A 20,949-nucleotide genomic window follows, 5' to 3' on the forward strand; every position below is an offset into this window, starting at 1 on the left:
AGGCAGACTCTTAACCAACTGAGCCACCCAGGTGCCCCTAGAACCTGATTATTTTGGATGGCCATTATTCAGCCAACTTCAGTGAGTAATTGGGTAGAGTACTCAGGAGGGTCTGGGCTCATTAGTTGGGGAATAATTAGCCTTAAAAGGAGCACTGCTTCCAACCTGCCTAACAAATTATGAAAGTGAGACCCAAAAGGATCAAAATGTTTCCTATTATCCCAGAATGAAGCTCAAGACAACTTAGCAAGATGAGAAATATCAAGTACTCAACAAGGTAAAAATCAAAAGATATGGCATCCAGTCAGATTGTCAGGAAAATATGACCCATAATGAGAAGAATAATCTTCATGAAACCAAACCAGAACTGACACAAATATTTCAATTAGTACAGGACATCAAAACAGTTATTATAAATGTATTCCATACATTCAAAAAGTTAACTGGAGACATGGAAGATACAAAAGACCAAAATCAAACTTCTAGAGATGTAAACCTACAGTGCTTGAGATAAGAATATACTGGATGGGATTAACAACAGATTAGACATTGCAGAAGAAAAGATTAGGTAACTTGAAAGCATAGAAATAGAAAAAACAACTGAGTGTTTAAACTGGACACATTCATAGCACTAAACCACCTGGGTTATAACGAAGAGAAGTTCTTACCAAATCAGTGACCTCAGCTTCCACCGTAAGAAACTGAAGGAAAAAAAACCAAAACAAATGAAACCCAAAGTGAGCAAAAGAAAGAAAATAATAGATATCCAAGTGGAAAACAGTGAACAGAAATAGAAAAGAAGGAAACAATAGAAAAACATCACTAAGGCTAAAAGTTTGATCTCTGAAACCAATAAAATTGATCTCAAGTCTGATTATGAAGAGAGAAGTTACAAATTACCAGAATCAAGAATGAGAGAAGTGGCATTACTATAGATTCTACAAATATCAAAATGGATAATAAGGAAATACTACGAACAACTTCATGCCAATAAACTCAAAAACTTAGATGAAAATGGGCAAATTCCTGGAGAGGCACAAATTACCAAAGTTCACTAAAGAAAAAATAGAGAACCTGAAGAGTACTGTATCTAACTGAGAAGAAAATTCCAAACCCAGGTGGCTTCACTGGTGAATTCTATCAGTGTTTTAGGAAGAAATAATACCAGTTCTACACAAGACTCAAAAATTGGAGTGGGGAAGTCCTTCCCAATTCATTCTAGAAGCTATAATTAACATGATACGAAAAATAGACAAATATACTACAAGAAAATTATATATAGGGGCGCCTGGGTGGCACAGCGGTTAAGCGTCTGCCTTCGGCTCAGGGCGTGATCCTGGTGTTATGGGATCGAGCCCCACGTCGGGCTCCTCTGTTATGAGCCTGCTTCTTCCTCTCCCACTCCCCCTGCTTGTGTTCCCTCTCTCGCTGGCTGTCTCTACCTCTGTCAAATAAATAAAATCTTTAAAAAAAAAAAAAAAAGAAAATTATATATAGACCTATATACTTCAATACAGATGTAAAAATTCTGAACCAAAGTTTAGCAAATTGAATCCAACAGTGTATCAGAAGGATAACTCTGGTCATGATTAATTATCATGTCATTTATCCCAGGAATGCAGGGTTGACTTCACATTTGTAAATCGATCACTATAATTCATCATATTATAAGTTAACTAATAGAAAGCAGTTGACAAAATCCAACATCCATTCCTAATTTAAAAAAAAAAAATCTCGGGGCACCTGGGTGGCACAGCGGTTAAGCGTCTGCCTTCGGCTCAGGGCGTGATCCCGGCGTTATGGGATCGAGCCCCACATCAGGCTCTTCCGCTATGAGCCTGCTTCTTCCTCTCCCACTCCCCCTGCTTGTGTTCCCTCTCTCGCTGGCTGTCTCTATCTCTGTCAAATAAATAAATAAATCTTTAAAAAAAAAAAATCTTAGCAAAGAAGGAATAAAAGGGAGCTTAAAGAACATCTAGGGAAAATCAACACCTAATACTTAGTAATTAGTTACTGAATTATTTTTCCCTAAAATCATGAGCTAGAAAGGGATGTTCACTCTCAACACTTCTGTTCAGTGTTGTATTCTGTTCAGTGTTGTATTTAAGGTTCTAGCCAGTGCATTCAGGCAAGGAAAAAAAATCATCTCAACTGGAAAGGAAAAAGTAAAGCAGTTGTTATTCACAGATGACATGATCATCTATCTAGGAAATCTATCCAGAAAGCTACTAGAAATAATGACTGTGTTTGACAGGGATGCAGGATATGAGATCAATATTAAAAAAAAAAAAAAAAGTTGTATGGGAGCAGTGGGCATTTGGAAATTGAGATTTTAAAAAACATCATTTAGGGGCGCCTGGGTGGCTCAGACGGTTAATTGTGGCTTCGGCTCAGGTCATGATCTCAGGGTCCTGGGATCAAGCCTGACATCTGGCTCCCTGCTCAGCGGGAGTCTGCTTCTCCCTCTGCCTCTGCCCCTTCCCCCCACCCCCTCTTGTGCTTGCTCTCTCTCCCTCAAATAAATAAATAAAATCTTTAAAATAAACAAATACACCATTTATAATAGCAACAAAAATAGGAGCTACTTTGGATAAATCTAACAAAAATATGAAAGACTTCTACATTGAAAATCACTAAAACACTGAAAGAAATTTTTAATAACCTGAATAAATTGAAATGTGTACTTTGTTCATGGGTCAGAAAATTTAATATTGAAATACCAGTTCTCCCAAAATTGATCTATAGATGTGAGGCAATCTCACAAAATCTCAGTGGAAATTTTTTGGGGGAAATTTATTCTAAAATTCATATGGAAATGCATGGGACCTAGAATAGGCAGAACAACTCTGAAAAAGAATAAAGTTGAAGGGCTTACACCACCTGATTTTAGGAATTACTTTAATGCTACAGTGACCAAAAGAACATGGTATTGGCATCAAATAAGATAAATAGATCAGTGGAACAGAGTATAGACTTCAGAAATAAAACTACACATACATGGACAACTGACTTGATGTAGACAATGCAACAATGCAATTTTTTCCAACAAATTATGCTGGAAAAATTGGATATTAAATATGTAAAAAATGAGCTTTGATCCATGTCTCACAGTATTTACAGCAATTGACTCAAAATGGATCATAGACCTACATGTAAATCCTAAAATTATAAAACTTTTAGAGGGAGCCTAAGAGAAGATCTTTGTTAACTTGGGCTTGGCAAAGATTTCTTAGTTACAACACCAAACTCACCATCCATAAAAGAACAAATTGAAAACTTCAACAAAATTTAAAACTTAAGCCCTTATGTATCTATAAGGGGCTTATATCCAGAATATGTAAAGGGCTTTTAAAAGTCAAAAGAAAGAAGATAACCCAATAAAAGCATGGGCAAAATATTTGAACAGATGCTTCACCGTGAAAAGATGTACAGCAGTGTTAGGCCTTACAGAACTGTAAATTAAAACCACAATGAGATACCATTAAACACTTACCAGAAAGGCTCAAATTAAAGAGAACACAATGCCAGGGCACCTGGGTGGCTCATTCAGTTAAGCATCCAACTCTTGATCTCAGCTCAGGTCTTGATCTCAGGGTCCTGAGATCAAGCCTGGTGTTGGGCTCCGTGCTCAGAGGAGTCTACTAGGGATTCTCTTCCTCTCCATCGCCCTCTGCTCTTCCTCCTGCTTGCACTTGCGCTCACACTCTTTCTCTTTTTCTGTCTCTCTCTCTCAAGTAAATTTGAAAAAACATACCATGTCAAGTTCTCACAAGGATGTAAGGGTCTAGAACTCTAATACACTGCTGGGAATGTAAAAAAACAAAAAACAGCACAACCACTTTGGAAAACAGCTTAACAGTTTAAAAGTTAAACATTCATAAACCAAAGACCTAGCCTTTCTATTCCTAGTTTTTTAACTCAAGAGAAAAGGAAATTGATATTCCTGTCTTATTTTTACTAGCCAAAAAACTGGAAACTACCCAAGTGTCCCATCAACGAATGAATAATCAAATTGCAGTGTAACCAAACAGTAGAATACAACTCATCAATAGAAATGAATGAACAGTTGATAATATTCAGTATCATGGATGGATCTCCCAGTAATTATCCTGAGTGAAATAAGCCAAGCCAAAAAAAAAAAAAAAAGTTTACAATACTGTATGACTCCACTTACATAAAGCTAAAGAAAATATAAATTAACCAAGGTTGAGAGAAAGCAGATCAGCATTTACTTGGTGATGGGGGTTTGAGAAGGAGTAAGTGAAGTTTTTGCAAAGCAAGTACAATGAAGCATGAGAGATAGCTATGTTCATTATCTTGATGGTTGGTGATGATTTCACAGGTATATATACATATGTTAAAATTTTATACTTTAAGTATGTGCGGTTTGTTATATGTCAGTTAACTCAGTAAAGCTGATTTTAAAAATCATGGACTCCAGAACTTTTTATTATCATTGAGAGACACTTAGTCAAAAGTATATGTTTATAGATTGAAATACCTAAATTCATTTCTACAGCATTATTCTAACCATATCTTGAGTGAAAACATGAGCAAAATGGACAAGTTATCTTTTCAAATTGACAATTTGTTTTTATTTTTGAATTTAAGTAAAAAACATAATTTTAAAGAGGTGGAACATATGAATTATTTCAGTTTAAACAATTTATAATTGTCCTAAGCACCTTAATATTGTAATTTATAAACAAACTGCCAAGTACTCATCAGTACAAAATTTTTGAAAGTTGAATTATTAAGCCTTTCTTAAATGTCATACATTCAATACTGAAATTTATTGCTGTGCTCATCTTGGAAGATATTTATTTAGACTCAGTATTTTTATAACATAGAGTTTTCTTAATCAGAATTATTAAAATCTGATTATTTGATGTATTAAAAAGTTTTGTGATAAAGCACATATATTGACCATTCATGAAATCAGTTCTAAATTTTACCCCGTAAGTTTGTTAAAATTAATCATTCTCAATAGTAAATTTAATGATAGGTAAAATCCTTATTTAAATACAAGCAGAAAAAATCTGGAGATACTATTTAATGTTGTAATATATGCTTTTTTTACTATCAGTATTTCTCCCCAAATTTTAATACTGAGACTGCAGACTCTTAGAAATCCCTACTTTTAAACTTCCTTTAAACATAATCTATTGTATTACTGATCTATTGATAAATGATTTCCGTATTTTCTAATTTGTTTCATATTTTGTGTGAAAGGAGTTTTTCTCTTTTAGTTTTTTTACCATTGGCTGTCTACTCTTGGCACTTTATATATTCATTATTTTTAATCCTGGGAACATTTCAGGGGTAGGTATTATTATCTCTTCTTTTTAAAGTTGAGGAAACCAGTTCTCTGAGAAACTAATTTGCTTAAAATGCCTCTGTGAGTAAAAGGCAAAGATGAGAATCGAACCCAAGTCCACGTGGTTCCAAAGTTCATACTCATTCTAGTCATTCCTACACTATAAATGACTCTGTTTATAAATGTAATCTGTTTTTTTTTATATTTCTTATTTTGCATTTGTAAAATTGTAAGCTCATTAAACACCAAATAAATTAAGAGTTGTAATTCTAAGATAAGTTTTAAAATGCATATCTTTATACTGTTACTTGTTATATGTCATGTTACTCTTTTGATTTAGCATAAAAGACACTTGAATGGTAGCTGTTTGCCATTTTTGTTGTGTCAATTTAATACGTATAGTTTAAATTGCAGTCTTTTGTAGTATAATATAAAAATAATTGGAAATATGCCTAAAATCAGCTTTGTTATATAGTGTAATGTAAATTTGAATTAAATAATAGTTATTGGTATATTCTTTAGTCAGTTTTAGCAAGTGTGATTTATTGACTTCAGGAAGTTTTTCATTCCAGTTTTATTCCACTTTGTAGAATTTCAAAGGAAAGAAAATAAAATGTATAGGCTTCAGTCCACTTCAACATTATAAATGAAACTCCTGTTTATATTGTGTTAAAAATTTTCTATTCCCATTTGTAATCTGGTTGGAAAAACAACATTAATATGAATATACTTAAAAGTAAAATCTTTGGACATCCTTTATTAACTTTCTTAGCCCAGCCCTAAGGAAACTAAAAAATACATGCTTCATCTTCAACTATAATCATGTAAAACCAGATACAGCAGAGCTCCTACCTGGAACCAATAATGTACTTGTCTTTTGTATCATAGCTACTGCTCTTAAGTGGGCAGAAATGCAATTCCAAAGCCTCACTATACTTTTATTTTGATTCTAAAGCTTCCCAGAGCTGCCTTATAAATAATGTTGCTGCCATTCCTCTCTTAGAGAAATTCCTCTTCCCTCTCTATGTATTATTTACAAAGTCAGTAACATGCCAGCAACCTTTCTTGTCTCCTGAGTTAGTTTTACAACTTCTGTGAAGAAATAGTGACATTCTCTGAAGAATAGTGACAGTAATTTCAGACAATACAGAAAGAAGCCTCCCATCTCCCTGCCATGTTGCTGGAATTCCAGGTGTATGTTGGCATAATTCTCTTCCTAGGCTATGTTTATGAAAAAAAGAAGTTGATGTGTCTTTCTAAATTACTAATTTTCTGACTCAACTGAAAGTGATAATTCCAAGACTGTGTATCGTCATCATTACACTAAACTTTTCAGCTTACTAGTAGCTTTTTTTCTTTCTAATGTAAGAAGACTTAATTACTAATCTAGTTATCAATTTTTGATATTAAGAATTATGGGAAAATTTTGTCATAATTGGAATCTTCTTACAGTTAAGTGAGATTATCTATCGTCTTTGCTTGAAATGTAAGGAAAATAATCAGCCAAAGTAGCAAGCAGCAAGTTAGTCTTAGTTAATTTAGTCTTAACTGTTTGACTAAGTAAGTATTGGATCCAGTCACTTGAAATATGCTCATTAATTGTTTGTGAATCTCAACAGGTAATGTTATAAGCTTAAGTTAGAGTTTACAGTGATGGTTTTGTGAATTATAGTTTAGTTTCCCCGTAACTTTACCAATTACAGTTTGTTTTGATTTTAAAGGAGATGTTGGGTGAACTCTTCACTCCTCTAGAAGCACCTGAAGCACCAAACAGGGGATTCTTTAAAGGCTTATTTGGAGGTGGTGCACAATCTCTTGATAGAGAAGAACTGTGTAAGTTGATTTATTTAATTTGGATATTGTATCTATAAAACTGAAACATTCAAGCCATTAAATTCTTCTTATAAATTCTGTTCACCTTTTTCCTCTTTGTCACAATTAATATGTCCCATGTTTTGAGCAAAAATACATAAAAGGTTTTTTGTGTCATTCTAACCCAAATTGGGGGAGTATTTTACTCAGGGAACCAAGATCAGAATAGCTTCAGGTGATTAAAAAGGAGTATTCACAACTTTAAATGAATAGTTTGGAAAGTATTTTATTTTCATTAAATGTGATCCTTATTTTTATTTCAATTCTATAATTTACCATAATTGATGATCTTAACTTTGAAAAAGTTTTTAACCTAAACGTTTATTTTACAAAACCTCCAGAGCTACTGTCATTGCACCAGAAGGTTATTTAAGATAGGAAAATCTGTTTTATTTACTACCTTCCACATAATTGGCACAGAGTAGAAATTGGTCCTTGAATGAGCTAATGAGTCAATGATTGACCTTTCTTTCAAAAAGAGCTGTTACCTGTCCTTAATTTTTTTTCCTTTTCTTCTTTTTCTGTTTTATTCTCTTTCTCCAACAGAATGTTCTGTTTTGCTAAATTTTCCTTTTGTGTTTGTTTGACTAATTAGAAAAACTGTAAGATTAAATACCAGTAGGTAGCAGTGCAGTGCAATTTAATTTTCAAAACTTACCCAGATTATTGGTCAATCATTTTGGTACTGAAAAGCAGTCAGTTTTCATTCATTTTTAAAAATGAAGACTGTTGTTTAAGTTATGGGGAACTGATATTTTGGAATAACATTCTCACCAAGGATAATTGATAAAGTTACACAAAATTCAAAAAATGTATATTTTTTTTTAATTCTTAAAAACATCAAAGAGCTAACAGTATAGTAAGGACATGGGGAAAGATGGGAACCCAGAGTGCAGAGTCTGGCAAACTGAGTCCACTTTTACCCTGGAGTACTTTGCTAATCTGAAGCAGAAGGATGAGATACTAAACTGTGTTCATACTAGCAAGGTGGGCTCCTTGAATGGGCAAGGGTAGGGATCTTGTTATACGACTTCTCCTCTTTGCAAGGACCCCAAAGTCTACAGCTTATGAGTAGAGGTGAACTGGAAATAAATCAGCCCTCATACACACAGACTGAGCTCAGCTTTAAATTATCTGAATGTCCCAGAAAACTTTCAGCCTTAATTAAGTATTTTTTACAGACTGTCCAAGTCCCTAGCACTTGGCAGAAGCAAATGAAAATATCCTCTAAAGGAAGATAACATATTCCAAGTCCTTAAAGTATTTGTAGAAATAATTTTTCAAATATGTTGTCCAAGTTAACCAGGAAAACTAGTAATCAACACCATGAACGATGAAATAGAAAAGGCAGAAGAATCACAGGTACTTCAAATATTAGAATTATCAGAAATAAACAGTAAAATAGTTATGTATATTATAAGTTCACATTCACCATGCCTGAACATTTTGTCAGATAACTGAAACCTATAAAAATCGGTACAACAAACGTGTAAAAAACTAAAATGAAGTTCTGGAATTGAAAGATTCAAAAAACAAAAATAAAAACTGAGTGGATAAATTTAACCACAAATTAGACACAACTAAAGAGAAAATTATATAGTTTGAAGACAAATAGACCATCTAGAATGTAGTACATAGTACAGAGAAACAAACAAAAGAAAAAAGATGTAAAATACAAAGAAGATAAAAGAAATAAAAGTTGCAGTGAGAAAATCTAACATATGTTAGACTTTTCAAGAAAGCAATAGGAAAGCATGTAAAGAAGAATCAATATATAAACATATATGGCTGGAAATTTTTCAGAATTGATACCAATTCACACATACAAGAAGCCTAATGAATTCCAGTTTTTTTTTTTTTTTTTTTTAAATTCACAGTGAGATGGGTGTCTGGATGGCTTACTCAGTTAAGCGTCTGACTTTTGGTTTTGGCTCAGGTCATGATCTCAGAGTTGTGGAATTGAGTCCCGCTTCAGGCTCAGTGAGGAGTCTGCTTGAGATTCTCTCTCTCTCCCTCTCTCTCTTCCCCCTCCAACTCACTGTCCTTCTCTCCCTCTAAAATAAATCTTAAAGAAAAATTCACAGCTGGATATGTTACATGAAAATAGAGTATATCAAAGACAAAGAGAAAAATCTTCAAGGTGACTAGAGGAAAGTGAGGTATTTTTTTAACAAGCTATATAGACTGCTCAACAGCCAAAGATAGAAAATATTCTTTAGGAATGAGACATATTTAGACAAATGAACAAATGAATAAGACTTGCCACCACACTAAAAGGAACTCTAAAGGATGTATTTCACATAGAGGGAAAATAATCCTCCATGGAATGTCAGAGATGTAGGAAACAGTGTTTTAGAAAGAAAGTAGCAAGTGCATGCATAAATACCATCTTTATAGACTGTAAAGCAAAGTTGTATAGTACGTGTATACACATATACACATATGAATAAATAGTGTGGCCCCCCAAAAAGTCACATAAAATCAAGGGAGTCACAAAGGGTAATGGATTTAAGGTGATCTGAGATCATGCATTTTTTGGGAGACTTTTTAAAAATATCTAGTATCATTAATAAGTTAAGGATGCATGTTAAAATTTCTGAGGTGACCTCTACAATCTAATACATAACTTCCAGGTGAATAGCAGGAAAATTACAATCCTTCCAAAATAATGCAAGAAAGGAAGAGAGAATGAATACAAAACAGGTGAGATAAATAGCACATAAAGGACTGTAGACTTACATATAAATAACCATAGTAACTATGTCCCATTTAAAAGGCAAAGATTATGCAACTGAATTTAAGAAGAAAGAAATGTACATTGTTTATAGAAGACATATTTAAAACAGAAATATTAACATTTTAAAAGATAGAAAAACATGAACACAAATGAAGAATCAGCTGGTTTAGCTATATTAATATCAAAATGTAAACATTAAGGCATTATTGAATCCACCTTGTATTTTCACTTCAAAATATATAAAAAAACAAATATTGACATAACCACTAGAAGAGACCATTTCCCAATCATAGCAGGGGAACTGCTGATATGCCCATTGATTAAGATATAAAAGCAGACAACAATAAGTCTTATAGTAAAGGATATAGAAGACATAAACAGCACAATTAATGAACTTAAACCTAATGAACAGATATATAACATTGCAGAACACATTCTTTTCAAACACCCACAGGATGTTCATAAAATATATTTTTAGGGAAATTAGAGATGTATACTGAATTATTTTGGAGTAAAATGTCATGTCTATAATGAATTTTGAATATTTAAATATTTTACATGTAGACACTGACACATAGCAAAAAAATGTTATTACCAAAATTAGATCACGAGTGTATGGATGTTTATGATACAGTTCTTTTACTTTCCTATATGTTTGAAACTTGCATTTTAAAAAGTTGGGGTTTAAGTTGACCATATGTTAAATGATCTTTAAAAAATGAAATTTCAAAGGATTAAAATCAATTAAGTGTTTGTGATCTAATCACAATGCAGTTATGCTTGTAATTAATAACAAAGCTAATTTTAAATCCCCATGTTCCAAAATTAAGAAATAAACTTTTGAATAACCCATGTGTCAAAGAATTCATAATCATTGGTATGTATCTAAAGTAATAGGGGATTATGCTAAGTGAAATAAATCAAGAAGAGAAAGACAATTATTTTACACGCAAACAATGAATCATGGAACACTACATCAAAAACTAATGAAGTATTGTATGGTGACTAACATAACATAAAAATAAATAAATAAATAAATAAATAAATAAATAAAGTAACAGCGGTATTTATAGCCTTAAATATATATACAATATTATTAGAAAAAAAAAACAAAACAGGAAAATGAGTGAACTGAGCAGGCATTTCAAAAAGGTAGAAAACACAGCAAAATAAACCAAAGAAAATAGAAGATAATAAGATAGTAATGACTTAGTAAACAAATACAAAATAGAAGAAAAAAATCAACAAAGCCAAAAGTTAATTCTCTAAAAATCTAATAAAATTGATAAATCTCTGGTAAATCTGAGCAAAAAAAAAAAAAAAAGGAAGGCACAAGTAAACACTATCAGGGATGAAAAAAATAAGAGAATGTGATTGCCCTAGTTAAAGCATCAAAACCAGCAACTTAGTTGAATCTGTTTTTCTGAAGCCATATCTCTCTCTCTCTGCCTATAGCTGGAAAGAGCTCTTTGCTTGTGATTATATTGGGTTCACCTGGGTAATCTATCTCCAGCTCCTTAACTTAATCACATCTACAGCTGTTCCTTTTCCTGTGTAAGGTAAAATAATCATAGGTTCCAAGAATTAGAGTAAGGTCATCTTTTAGAGGAATGGGGGCATTATTCTGTCTACCACAATCCTAACAAAAAAAAACAAAAGAAGTCAAATACTTAGAAATAAATCTTAACAGAAGATGTTTAGGACTCTATGGGGAAAACAGATAATTCTATAATTTTGTTGACAGAAGTTAAAGACCCAAATAAAAGAAATATACCATGTTCATGCAGAAGATTCAGTTAAAGGCATCAATTCTCCCAAAACTGATTTGTGCATATGCAGATGTACACTTAATGAAGTCCTTATCAAAATCACCTTCCCCCAAAATTTTATAACTGATACTAACCTTTAGAGGAAAACGCAAAGGGTCTTACCTCTTCTCTTTAGCCTTATATTAAAAGTTTTAACTAGGACAGTTAGTCAAGAAAAGGAACTAAAGGTCATGCAGATTGGAGTGGAAGAAGTAGAAGTCTGTATTTGCAGACGACATAATCTTGCAAATAAAGACTCTTGAAGCCACACACACACACACACACACACACACACACAAACTACAGCTAACAAGTTCAGCAAGATTTCAGGATACAAGATCAGTATAAATAATTTCATTTCTTCTATGCAACTAGCAATGAACAAATCATATATTAAGAAAGCAATTCCATTTATAATAGCATCAAAAAGATAAAATACTTAGGAATAATTTAACAAAAGAAGTGTAAAATGCACTAAAAACTTCAAAACATCATTTAAAGACATTAATTCATAGATAAATGGATTTACATCCTATGTTCATGGATGAGACGACTTAATATTGGGAAGAAGGCCATGCTCCCCAAGTTGATCTATGCATTCAACACAATCCTTATCAAAATCCCAGCTATTTTTTTGAAGAAAGAAACAAACTGCTCCTAACGTGTATATGGAAATGGAAAAGATCCAAACAGCCACACATACACAGAAATTTTTTTAAAGAAGAAAGTGATGGAGAACTCACATCTTTCAATTTCTGAAGTTACTACAAAACTGTAATTATCAAGATAGTGCAGTACTGGCATAAAGAGAGATGCACAGACCAATGGAATAGAGTTGAGGATCCAGGAATAAGTCCGTACATGTATGGTTAATTGATTTTCTACAAGGATGCCAAGAAAACCCAAAGGTAAAAGAATGGTCTTTTCAACAGATGGTGTAGGGACAACTGGATATTCACATGCAAAAGAATGAAGTTGTATCCTGCCCTCCCACCATTCACAAAAATTAACTCAGAATGGATCAAAGACCTTAATGTAAGAGCTAAAACTATAAAAGTCATAGAAGAAAACATAGATAAAAATCTCTGTGACCCTAGATTAGGCAGTGGTTTCTTAGGTATGACACCTAAATCACAAGCAACCAAAGGAAAAAGTAGATAAATTGGATTTCATTAAAATTAAAAAAGAACACTGTCAAAGTGAAAAACCAGATTGTGATAAAATATTATCAATCATATATTGGATATATCTGAAATCTGATAAAAGTGAAGAATCTTAAAACTTAACAATAAGAAGACAAATAGCCCAGTTTTTAAATGGGCAAAGGGTTTGAATAGACATTTCTCCAGACAAAATATACAAACAGCCAATAAACACACGAAAAGATATACAACATCATTTCTCATTAGGGAAGCAAGATCAAGTATCACTTCACACTAGGATGGCTGTATTCAAAAAGATGTTTGCAAGACTGTGGAGAAATTGAAACTCATACATTGCTGGCGGAAATGTAAAAATGGCATAACCTCTTTGGAAAACTGGCAGTTCCTCAAAAGGTTAAACATAAAGTTATCATGTGACCCAACAGTTCCACTCCCAGGTATATACCCAAGAGAATTGAAAACACATACACAAAAACTTATACAAATGTTCACAGCAGCATTGTCCATAATAGCCAGAAAGTAGAAACAACTCAAACGTCCATCAGCTGATGAACTGATAAACAAAGTGTCATATCTCCATACAATGGAATATTATTTAGTCAACAGGAAGAATTAAGTGCTGATACATGCTACAACATGGTTGAACCTTGGCAACATTATTTTAAGTGAAAGAAGCCATATGCAAAGGCCACATATTGTGTGAATCCATTTATATGAAATGTTCAGAATATGACAATTTATAAAGACAGAGTAGATTATTGATTGACAAGGACTGAGAAGGGGGGTAATTGGGAGGTGACTGCTAATAATTAGTGTGGCATTTTTGTTTTTGTTTTGAAGAAAATGCTTAGGAATTAGTGATCATTGTTGCACAACCTTCTGAATAAACTAAAAGTTACTAAAGTGTTCAGGGGTAAATTTATGGTATGTGAATTATATTTCTCATGAAAGAAATGTATGCTGAGGGAAGAGGGAAGATCTGACCTCATTCTTTAATAGAATTTAAGACCTTTGCAGTAATCTAGATATTAGGTAATCAAGGTCTGGATTATGTAGGGAAAGGAAGCAGTAAATTCCTGAGATCTTTTGAAGGAAAGGTCTATTTGTAAGTGACAACATAAATGGAAAGACAGGGATGTAGCATATCCTAGACTTATGGAGACTGAAATAGAATAATGAATAAATTCATTTTTCTTCTAAGCTTAAGCATAGTATTTAAAGTTTGAGAAAGCATGAAATAAATAAACTAAATCATCTTTAGTTTTTTGAAGACCTAATAGTTATTTTTTCTGTTATGTAAACTGGTATCAGTATGCCCATTATTCATTGCAACAAATAATTACTAGTCCCTTTTTACACAAATTTTGTTACATAAACTAATACAGAGTAGAAAATTAATATACATTGTTTTTGCATGTGTAAAAAACTAAAAATTATTAAAATGATATAAAATTATGAAGTGAAATATATAAATATTTCAATTACGTTGTTACTCCACCTAAAAATTGTGTTTTATATTAAAATTTTCATTTGAGTTACTCTTTCACTTATCAAATCCATTCAGTTGGAGAATCATCCTCAGGAAAGGCCTCAAGGAGTCTTGCACAGCATATCCCTGGCCCTGGAGGCATTGAAGGTGTGAAAGGAGCAGCATCTGGAGTTGTTGGTGAATTAGCACGAGCCAGGTTGGCACTAGATGAAAGAGGGCAGAAACTCGGTGATCTGGAAGAAAGAACTGCAGCTATGTTGTCCAGTGCAGATTCGTTTTCTAAACATGCTCATGAGGTATGTCTATCAAACAAATGTTTAAACAAAATAACCTAGGTAAAGCAAGTATGAAAATTGTTGGATTTTTTTTAGTAGCTATTGTATTTCTACACAAGAACTTTCATTTATCCTCTGTACAATTGCAAATTTCTGATTTTTGCCACCAGAGGGAGCCATTACAAGACTATGTTTCAGTAGCCTTTGGTCTCTCACCAAAGTTTACAAATTATGAAGGAACCCGCTCACCTTCAGGCTTTTTGTAAACAAAGCCAATGATTTTTCAGCTGTTTTTAGGGAATGCAGAGGCCTCAGATTTTACTACTAACTTGTAAAAAAGGAAATAATTTGCCTCTCTTGATTCTTTAGGTTGATCTAAATAACTAAAATTGGCAGACATTTTTATTCAAATAGACAATACTAAATCTGTCTGTAGACAAATTTGCACAGAGGATGAATGAGATGCATTTTTGCAACAAATTCATCGTGATGAATTCGGAAGTCATGGTGGATCTTAGAAATGGATGCTGTAAAAAAGGGATCCCTAGCTGGCCTTACAAGTATGCTTTGTTGGCCAGAATAGTAACACTTTAAAAAACTGACCTTAAAGGCCCTTAGGTAGAATATACGTCTTCATTTTGACACGTAGGTCTGCCACTCCATGATGCTTTACACTGGGATACTTCACACACTTAGTTCCTAGCCTAGCCCCTGAGGATATTTTTAGTTTGTTATCTGAAGAAAACATATTCAGGTTATTTTTATATTTGAGTACCCAGTCTATCAGTCATAGCTCTTCAGATTTTTCAATCAAAAGTCATCTTTTCCTTGCTCAGAAATACTGCCACTGGAATGCATGAAAGAGGTCACTTGACCTGGGAGAGATTTGTCCAGGGCTTCAGAGAGATTTGGAGATCCCTTGTGAGTCCTTGTACTAGGCTAATACACACCTCAGATAGAGGCTAGTGACCTTGGTCAAGAATTTTGTTGGCATAACCCTGCATCTGACTGTGATCTCTAATGCATCTAACACTTCAGCCAATTTCAAAATATAGTCACACTCTAAGTATTTAGCAAAGAGCTCAGAGTTAAACTGATAGCTTTTCCCTTCTACCAAACAATGTTTGTGAGCCACATTTGAGAGTCTGTGAAGATGATGTATTGAGGTGGTTAAGCTCACGGGTTCTTAAATCAGACAATGTGGGCTCACATCCCAGTTTCACCATTGTGTTACCTTGGGTAACCCATATAAGCCTTATTTTCTTCATTTATAAGATGAGAATAATAATCTCTAACCCATAGAGCTGTGAGGACCAAATGAATTCATGTAGGGAAGCTGTGCCATATGGTGCCCATCTCCGAGTAAGTGCTCAGTAAGTTTTGGATGGCAGCAAGAGTACTGTTTTCAATCTTTCATTCAACAGGTTCTTTAACCATTATTTTTAGTTCAAATCAGAGAACTGAAAATTACCTTATTTGTAAGGTATTAGTTTAGGTCACCAAAGAATATACTGAGCCAAAATTTAATTATGTCACATTTCTAAAAAAATAAGAGAAACTTCTAGGCTATAGTTCTTAATAGTTATGGTCTTTTCTCTAAATGGAACAGTTCTTACTTACTGCTTTCAATATAAATTGATCAGAAGTAAGCAATATAGTAACACTGTAGAATGTTTCAGGGTGATACAATGTTTTGGAAAAATATAGAAATCAATTATAAATAAATACTGTTGTTCCAGCATTTTTAAAACATTTTTGTGTTTTCTCCCCTTTAGATGATGTTGAAATACAAAGATAAGAAGTGGTACCAGTTCTGACAACCCGAAATCCAACTCAGTCCAACTTCAGCTGGAAGGAAAAAGAATTTTCCTTTTTTATTTTATCGATTTCACTTTAGGAAAGTTAACATTAAAAGGATGTTCGACACTGGATAGCGTTCTTTCCTAGCACAATCATGCACTGCTTTACCTCAGTCATGTGGCTTGAACTGAGGAGTGTGGCACACACTCAAAGTGGAATAGGTAGTGTGTGCGGCTATGAGTTGGCAGTTTGGGAACTAAGCAGGTCATGTGTTACAGATGAAGAAACAAAGGGGGATGTTGAGGAGACCTGGCGGGGACAATTCCTGGATCATTCCTGTATTAAACTCTCATATGCCAAAAGATTCTGTGCTGTTGTATCTGCCATCAGTGTTTGACCTCTTTGAGGGAGAGGCAATAAGTCAGAAGTCCTGAAGCTGAAATAGTTACGTTTGTGTCATTGACTGACTTATAAACAGCTGTCTTGGACTTTCCCTCCCTTAAACTGAACGGTCATCAGTATCATTAGTGAAAAAGAAACAAACTGTTTGTTACCATCTCTTTAGACAGATAAGCTGAATGGTGGGCTTTAAATAATAAAAACATACACATAGTTGACTTGTGTATGGGCTACTCTTGGATTCTTGTTATTGTATACTTGTGTTTAGTCCATATTTTGTCAAAAGCAAAACAAGGCGATACATCACTTTTCATTGAAAAGAAAAGTGTAGAGCATGACTGAACTGCTCATCATTCTGGGAGTTTCCATGTAGTGGCTATACAGTGTGGAAAGTGAGAAAAACCTCCATTGTGGTGAGGAGAATACTTCAATGTCCCTTGTCCTTGTTCTCATTAATTCAGCTAAAGGTGGATTTGACCAAAATAGTTAATGGTTAAATTTGTAGAAATGTTGAAATTGGCTAAGTTTTTAATTTTGCTTGAATTTTTATAAAATGTTTAACCAAATGTACCTTTGCATTATTTAATTAAAATTGCTAAAAAAAAATGTTTCATTATTTCAGTAAAATGCTCAGCTCCCTTTTTAAAATGCCCTTTATTTGCTAACAGTTCCAGTACACTCAGGTGATGAGCCAATTAAATCTTAGTGCACATGCTGTCGCATGGAAAATTACAAGCATCTGTTGTCAATAATTATCTATATAAGAGTCTAGTCTGATGACCTACAAAATATTTTCTGTAGAAATATACTATAAATCTGTACATGTCCTTTCAAGGTTTTAAAAAGCCAAAAGGAAAGGAAAATATGTGCATTTTTGGTAACTAAATTATTTCTGTTTTGGAGTATAATGCAAACGAGACCATCAGTGGACAATAAATGATCGGTTCCTAGAATAGCATTGCAGACAGGAAAGAGATGACTTAGTAGACCTGGAAGTAAGTGATCTCGAAATACAGGCTCATCTGAGATGATTATTGGTGGTTCTTAAAGCAACAAAGGAAGAGTAAAATAGAAGCATTACACTAACTATTAATGAAATTTAAATATTTTCTTCTATAAAAAATTGTTTAAAACAGTTTTCTTTTTTCATTTAGAGATAATCAGAGCACATATTGATAGCAAACTTGATGGTTGTTTTTTCTATTCCATATGATCATTAAAGGTAAATATACAACACCTTAATTTCACACAGTCTGTTATGCATCTTTTCCTCTTTGTTCTTTTCATTAATAAAGCTTTTATGTTTACATTTTATAATGTGCAGTATGGGATACAAAAGTTTACATTAAAATTTACTTTGACTATCATTAGGGAGGGACGAAATATATGTGATAGAGATAATTGATCGAGCCAAAATGAATATTTTAAAAGTAATCATTTTCAAAAGGTTTTGAATTTGTAAAAAATACCTATAGATAGCATGTTTCTGTTTAGTTAATGTCAGCTATATGATGAACAGTCAGCAGTTTACAGATGGCTTAATTTGTATCCTCTGTTGTCTAATTAACCCGTTGTTCCATGATCTGTCACAGGAAGTATTAGGCCCTTTTTTAAGGTACAGTTTTGAGAATGTCATCAATAAAATCAACAGTTACGGATTTGAAGTTGAGAAGCATTAACTAAAATAATATACTGGTGGATTCCCCATTATGTGGAAGGGCATATTAGCTCCAATTATTTAATTTGCTGTTACTTTGTGTTAATTGTACATCAACTTTATTTCTATGGTCATTTGTCCTGTTGTATATAGAATGAACTAATCTTGTAATTATTTTCAAATAGAGAAGTAGATACATTTATCTGAGATGGATTTTATAAGAAAATGTTAAATCAATATTTTGAGTTATTTTATTTTGTTTTTAAATTGATCTACATTATGCACAGCAAACCTAGAAACTCACTTAGAACCAGAAAGCTTGAAGTATTTTTGAGAATAGGAAATAGCTTCTCCGAGTTCTACTTGATTCAGTCTGTAGATAAGAGACAGTCTGCAGTAATAACTAACCCAGGGAATTTATTGTAATTTGAGAGATAACATCTCTATTTTTTTCTTTTTAAGTGCAAAAAGTAACAGTCACCAGCAAGCCAGGATTTCAGGAAAACAAACCAAAAAAAAAAAAAAAAAGTCAAAAATAGAAAATATTAGAAAAATGAAAAATTTGTGTGTGCTTCCTCCATATCCTCATTTGAGAACATTATTCTTTGTTGCATTTGTCCTTGGCTCTAAAATCATTGAAGTATTCATTAATTAGCAGCTTGTCAATAGGAAGTTGTTTCCCCATATGTACCACATATTCATTTCACTCTTCAAACTAAAATTCATATGTATTTGCTTAGAAAGTTATTTGAAATCTTAATACTCTGACAAATTCTGTATATTACATCCAGTTGAAGGTTGGCATCATCTTAATCCCCTGGGTTTGCATTTAAATTGTACAAAGTGTTTCCAAAAATGGTTGTAGATATCACTGAGCTATGATTGACTTCTTAATTTGCTTTTCTTTATGGATGTGAAAAAAAAAATGCTGCTACTTGTCTGTGTTATGTGTAGTATATTACAATTTAAGTACAGTACTTTATATAGTAAAGAATTTCTTTTGCTTAGACCTTCTTAATTGTAGGTTTCTCTGAAGTTCTTTTGTGTAGATATGTGAGTGTTTTAAACAAGTCTGAAAGTGTTACACATTTTTTAGGTTACAAGGGGTGGTGGGGAGACTGCTGAGGAAAGGGAAGACAGGGGGGACCCCCACAGACTGCAAAGTTTTACCCTGAGTTCCAGATTCCATATATGTTTTGCTGAAGGCATTTTCTCAATGACATTAGAAAAGCTATATCCAAAGGTAGATATTTTGTGGCAAAGATTTATTTTACATTTTAACTTTGGGGATTTTGTTTATTTGTTTTTGCAAAATAAAGAGCACTGAACTTTAAACTTGAATTTTTTCTGCACTTTTTTAGGTAACGAAAACTTTTTATTATCATTTAATCCACATTTCTCAGTTAAAATTAAGTGATACATATGTATAAAACATACCAAAATCATGAATATGCTGCTAGCTGCACCTTAAACAATTAAACTGGTCATAGTCTTAAAACCTTTAATAGGGCTTTATATAGTTTTCAAGGAGAAAAATAGTAAAATCATTTACTGTATGTTTCAGTGTTCTAGGTCTTAAATTATTGCAACACTTTCAGATTTGTTTTAAGATCATACAGTAACATGTTATATTTATACATACTGCTAGAGAATATACTTTTAATTTTAAGATGAAATTTTTATAAATGTACTCTTTAATTTTAAAAATGGTGAACTTGTTAAGTTTAAGTCAAAGTACTTAAAAAGTATGTATATTATCCATACAAAAAGTTATGTTTTACGCTTATAATAAGAAATATTGGTATCTCATATCGAGATACAATTAATTTTAGAGAATCATACATTATTCAAAAGTCTTCACGCATTGACAGGAAAGATAATCATTATTTTGGTTTAAAAAACCCTCTATTGAGCATTTTCAAATATTAATTTTATTTTGGGGAAAATGCCCACAACAATAATTGCAAGATCTTTCTCACTAGCTGCAGCTTGCTGTCGGATGCCTACCTTAACTATTGTTTTAAATATATATATATTTAAAATAGTTTTCCAGGTATTTTCTTCTACCTTTTTTAAAAATAAATTTCCAAAAATGAAAACAGAGTTTATGTATTTTTGTCAATGAAGGTTTTTATTTTGTAGTTTATAGAATTTGTTCCTTATCAGTTTGATACTTGATCACTATTCCTAGACTTTTTAATCTGTATTTACTTTGAAAAAGAGCGCTTCTCTATCTTAAGTGTCCTCCTTTTTTTTTCTTTTCTTTTTTAGAGTGTTTGTTCTCTTGGATTGAAATTTATGCCCACAAATGATTTTTTTTTCATTTGAAAATGAATGTGAGGATACTGTTTACAGCTTTTGTTAATCACACTTTTCATCACTGATCAATTGCTTGTAAAGTGCTATGGGGATTATTTTTCCTGTGAATATTA

General features: G+C 32.8%; 1 protein-coding gene across 5 annotated transcripts in view; it reads left to right on the forward strand.

Annotated features, from left to right (window-relative positions):
• STXBP5 (syntaxin binding protein 5) overlaps window positions 1-20,620 on the forward strand; it is a 162,272-nt gene extending 141,652 nt beyond the window's left edge. For all 5 annotated transcript variants that reach the window (XM_002927613.4, XM_011235233.3, XM_002927614.4 and 2 more), the window contains 3 exons: window positions 7,039-7,150; window positions 14,462-14,682; window positions 16,437-20,620. In XM_002927613.4, coding sequence (XP_002927659.1) covers window positions 7,039-7,150; window positions 14,462-14,682; window positions 16,437-16,478 — 375 coding nt within the window. In that variant the 3' untranslated portion in view covers window positions 16,479-20,620. The remainder of the gene's footprint in view (window positions 1-7,038; window positions 7,151-14,461; window positions 14,683-16,436) is intronic.
• The last annotated feature ends 329 nt before the right edge of the window (window positions 20,621-20,949 follow it).

The sequence above is a fragment of the Ailuropoda melanoleuca genome, chromosome 10, assembly GCF_002007445.2.
Source record: "Ailuropoda melanoleuca isolate Jingjing chromosome 10, ASM200744v2, whole genome shotgun sequence".
Taxonomy (NCBI): Eukaryota; Metazoa; Chordata; class Mammalia; order Carnivora; family Ursidae; genus Ailuropoda; species Ailuropoda melanoleuca.